This window comes from Penaeus vannamei, chromosome 33 (genome assembly GCF_042767895.1).
Source record: "Penaeus vannamei isolate JL-2024 chromosome 33, ASM4276789v1, whole genome shotgun sequence".
Classification (NCBI taxonomy): domain Eukaryota; kingdom Metazoa; phylum Arthropoda; class Malacostraca; order Decapoda; family Penaeidae; genus Penaeus; species Penaeus vannamei.
Window position 1 is genome coordinate 16407392 of NC_091581.1, and position 5000 is coordinate 16412391.

General features: G+C 36.9%; 1 protein-coding gene across 10 annotated transcripts in view; it reads left to right on the forward strand.

Moving 5' to 3' along the window:
• Positions 1-5000, forward strand: part of LOC113808867 (protein bric-a-brac 2) — a 21307-nt gene that overhangs the window by 688 nt on the left and 15619 nt on the right. For 2 of the 10 annotated variants that reach the window (XR_011399915.1, XM_027360366.2), the window contains exons 1-4: positions 1-140; positions 257-576; positions 4407-4562; positions 4795-4896. The exon at positions 1-140 is cut by the window's left edge. Coding sequence is in view for 9 of the 10 variants with exons in the window: in XM_027360366.2 (XP_027216167.2) it covers positions 4560-4562; positions 4795-4896 (105 nt within the window). In the remaining variant the exon portion in view is untranslated. The remainder of the gene's footprint in view (positions 141-256; positions 577-4406; positions 4563-4794; positions 4897-5000) is intronic. The other 8 variants (XM_027360367.2, XM_070144931.1, XM_070144932.1 and 5 more) reach the window with 8 other exon arrangements.

Here is a 5000-nt window from a genome sequence, read left to right on the forward strand (position 1 = left end):
GTCTTGCAGACCAATCAGCTCGCAATAGAAATGTTGTGATGGAGAAACTTCGGTTAATGCCATGGGATTGAACCAAAACCTCTACATACTTCATTTTCTAAACTATATTATTACTTTGCAATACTTTTCGTGCTCAAAAGGTAAGAACAATTTAATTCACAATTTCTCGTAATTCAAGTTAGAAGTTTCCAGGCAATAGTGTTTTTTTCTGCTTTGAGTTTACACGCAATAAAAATCAGACTTTTCTCATTGTCAGCCCAAGAATAACAATGGCTTGGGAGCTCAGAGTCTTACTTAAGTAAGATACGGGGTCGCAAAAAGGAAAGAAAGAATAAAACATGATATAAGAAGGGAGTTCGGGTAAAGGTGTTTTCAAAGCCACCGCGTCCGTGAATGCGCTTGTTGCATCCTTGTGAAGTTGTGGTTTCTGTAACGAAACGGACGCGAGAGACAGTACTGTTGGTCGTGTAACTGTGGCATAAGTTGAATGCACGAAAGAGGTCACGACATTCAGCACAACAATACACAAAACAGTTTAGGAGGAAGCTGTAATTGAGAATTCTCTTCACCACTAAGGTAACCAAAGTGTGCAAGGGTAAATTTTTAGTTTTACACAGCCATCTAACTTAGTAGTTATTATTCTTTCTGCCAATTATCCATAATGTAATATACATATGTAACTCATGTTATTTCCCATTGCAAATGGTATGAATGAAAGATTTGTTACTGTGTCACCACACCTCACTGAAACAAATTACTCCAGCCACTCCTGGGGATCCACTAATACTGTTGTATGAGCCAAAAAACTCCCAAGACCATGGGCTACACCCCCATACCTTGATCCGATCACCATATTTCTCTGTTGGGGTCTTCTCCCAGTGCCCCTCCCAGTCGGTGTGGACTTACTTGCCACGCAACATGAGTCACAACCTATTTTCTTAATTTTTTATATTATTTTTTGGCTATGCAGATTATTTTATCAGTGAGTGAATTTTTGTTTTACTTTGTTTGTGATATTGTAATTACAGTTTCCTGTAAAGGTATACCAAAGTATTATATACGAATTATACAACTTTCTTAATATCAACTAATGAAGGAATACCATACATGAAATGTGTTATTTTTTGTCATTCTATTTGTTACAGGCAAACCTTTCCTTGAACCATATTTGTGCAACCCTTTCTTTTATGAAAATACTGCATTAGTAATGAATATGTATTAGTGAGGGAGGTATTGTTTCAGTTTCCTGTAACATAATGGTGCATGGTAAACTACTGTAATGAACATTGACAAAATTTACAACTTTTCATTTGCTGCATTTCTTTGCAAGTTGACATACGAAAGTTTTGTAACATGTAAATGAAACTTTAGTATATATTTACTTAATGTCAGCACCAAGAGGGGGAAAATCTAATGACACTCAAAAGAGGGAAAAAACACTCATTAATACTTAACAAACTTGATATGTTGTAGAGACAAAGTTCACAGCAATCTGATGGGATTGCAGGGGCAAAGCCCCCAGATTAGGAAAGATGTTGATTCATGTGACCACACTTGTGCATTCCTAGAAGTGCCCTCAACTTTGTTGAATGGAGTAATAGAAACAGTGTCAGTGATAATTGTTTAGTATACCTTCGCAAACCAATCACAATGATAGTGGTATCAATAGATTTCTCTCACTCTCTACTACCCACATATATAGGAGAATTGCTGTGGAAACCCCCAAACCCCCATATTGGCCCCAATAGCAGGGAAGGGCATGAAAGGTACCAGGGAAATTTCAGGCTAAAATATCACTACAGTAGTAATTATCAAAGAATGTTATTCTGTTGTCTAATGCAGGGGACCATGCCCACTGCAAACCCTCTCCGGCAGGGCTACCGTTGACCAACCCAGGCCCAGGGAGATACAGAATCTGCCACATAGTCACAGCAGGATAGAATGCACAATTGACATGTGGGTTAACCACAGCAAGATGGAGCATAAGAATGATGATTTACTAACCTGATAAATGGATGACAAAGATCTGAGATACTCCCCATGCTGACCATATCGCAGATTAGTTTACTGCTACTCTCGGTACATTCCTGTGTGATTCGCTATTACTCAGTCCATATATGGAATATTCTTTGTTGTCTCAGATGGTGTTGGGGTGATAGCCCCCCCTCAGGGGGGTTGCATGAGACGCAGCCCCTTTGTAATAGATATATAGGTATATGATATATGCAATTACAGTGCCTCTGAACAGCCAGTACCAAGCACAAACCTACTGTACGTATGTGGTGGATTGTTTGTTGTCCAGCATGGGGGTTAGGAGGCTGCATCCCCCTATTGTTGGGGGTTGTAGCAGCACAGCTCCCTGTAGTTGACTCTATAAGGACCAACTTTATGTATATTATTCATATTTACCCCACAATTTCCTTGGTACTTTTCATGCCCTCCCCTGGTATTGGGCCCAAGGTCTTGGGTATTAGGGAGGTTTCTGTGGCATAATTTCTGTATATATTGGTAGTACAGAGTTAGAGGAAGCCATCAATACCACTATTGTCATTATGTGTCATGCAAAGGTATTCTAAATTTCTACCAGGGTAGTAACTTTCTAAACAATACCAATACTTCCATTCATTACCTGAACCGTTCAATTACAATGAAAAAAACAAACAAACCAAAAAACAGAATCAAGCTTATTACACAATGATTGGAACAGTAAATGATAATTGTAAGGTTGGATGGCTGTGTGAAAAAAGTATGAAAGACAGGTATGATACCTTCCTTTGTAAAATTATTAAAATAGATGGTGTGCCTATAATATACATATGAAAATCATAATATGAACAATTTTGTTTGCAGTGCAGTATCAAGTACTTCACTGAATACATAATTCATTACTATGATATGTTGCTTAGTTTTTTACTGCTATATGTGGTTAAAGTATACATAAGGATTGCTCTGGCCAGGGAGAAATAACAATAGGAAGGGAAGGGGGCTGGGGCAGAGCCCTATGCAAATGAAAATGTGAAGCACATGATTTTAATGTACATGATTTGCTCACCCACTTGGTTAACCACTTGGTTGCCACCATGCCTTATGGTGCTATGGTGTTAAGGTCAACAATCATCCGCTACATAGATTCTGGTAGGATGGAGCTTGGACTGTTCCATTATATGATAATAAGGAACCAAGAAGTTTATATGATCTTGACAAAGATTTGAGATTTTCATTGATACAAAAAAATGACAAATCTATCTGATGTAAATGTAGTTTGTTTATTTACAAGTGCATCCAACTGCCTGTTACAAGTGCTTAACACAACCTTCTACAACAGAACCTTGGGACTGCCTTAGATGATTAAATTGCACAATACCCCCAAACAGTTAACAATCTGACCAGTCCTTACTTACATGGTGATGTAAGATTAATTTAATGTCCTAGAATAATTTTTTTCCTGATTTGCTATACAAAGGCACACTAGTTTAAACAGAAGTGCATTTACCATTTGTTCACCAGTGAAGAATGAAAATTAAAAGAACTTAATTTTCAGTTTGCACAAGTAAAGTAGTAAATGAAAAGTGTTTAGATTTCATCAGTTTATAGATCTCATATACTGTCAGTCATGAGAGACTTGTTATTTACTAAAACTGTACCAAAGCTGAAAGTACAAGAGAGAATTCTTTCTAAAGTAATGTTTTGTTATGTAGAACAGCACTGATTTTTTTGTAATCAAAATAATGGAAAAGAATATAGTCTTTGATAACTATGTTGTATTATAATGATTATATATAGACACAGATTCTGAATTTGTTCTTGTACAATATTTTGAAGGCTAAGTGACCCCATGATCTGAGAATGAGAGCATAAAACATTAGCTTTAAAAATTAATCTTCTTAAGGTCAAGACAAGTCCACAGACTTTTATCAAAGATGCACTGGAGAGCTGCAAGTGATCAGTGTTCTTGTTAAGGCCATCAAGCATCTTGTCTAAGTATTTTGTCAAGACAAAGATTATAACTCATATGATGCTTGTATCTCACAGTTTGCTTTTGTTTGTACTGTTTTGTTCTGTTCTAAGAGTTTTCAAGGATCTTATAAAATGCAGTATGTTAGTTGTATCATTATTAACAGAAAGAATACGTTTTCCTTTTTATATAAATTTTTTGAATACTAAATACGCTGGATCCATATCTCATATTTTCTTTCTGTAATGGAAGTTATCAAATAATGCCAGTAATTTAGACCTCTGCCAGAAGGTCATCATATATCTCAGTATGTAGTACTTCTTGCCTGATAGTTGAGTTAGGCATTTCCATTAATGATTCTGTTTATTTGATTCTGTGGGAACTGACTTTTGGGTAGTGATTTCATAATAAGATTCATAATAAGATTTAGTTTTAATTTCATTTGTTACAGTGGATATTCTTTGCTGCTGTTTTATTTTGCCTAAATCTCCCCCTGTGTGCAAGAAATAGCCGGGGGTTACCATTCACTGGCCGGGCGTGGGATTGAACGCAGGTCCGCAAGATTGCCAGACCAGCCCCCTTACCGCTGCACCAGCACAGCTCTATGGTGTGTGCATCAAACAGTTGTGCACTTGTTTAACCCACATTGAGGAGGATCAGCCGTCCAAATCAACTATAAAACCTCTTTCTTTATATTTGTATATTATTTTATTTTTTATATTGCAAGATTATTTTACACCACAGGCCCTGACTGTTGCAGTATGACAGGGGGAACAGCTATTGTCATAGCTGGTAAAGAGCTGTTGAAACATACTACTTTAAAAAAATCTCTGCTCCAGATTTTAGTGGCAGAATCCATCATGGATGAAGGCTTGCTTTCTTTGCGGTGGAATGATCATGGCCTTGCTTTCTTCAATATGCTCTCGAATATTAGAAAGGATGTAAGTAGTTTAATAAATTATTAACATATATGTAGTATGATTTATTGTTGTATATTGATGTGTGTGTGTGTGTGTGTGTGTGTGTGCGTGTGTGCGTGTGTGCG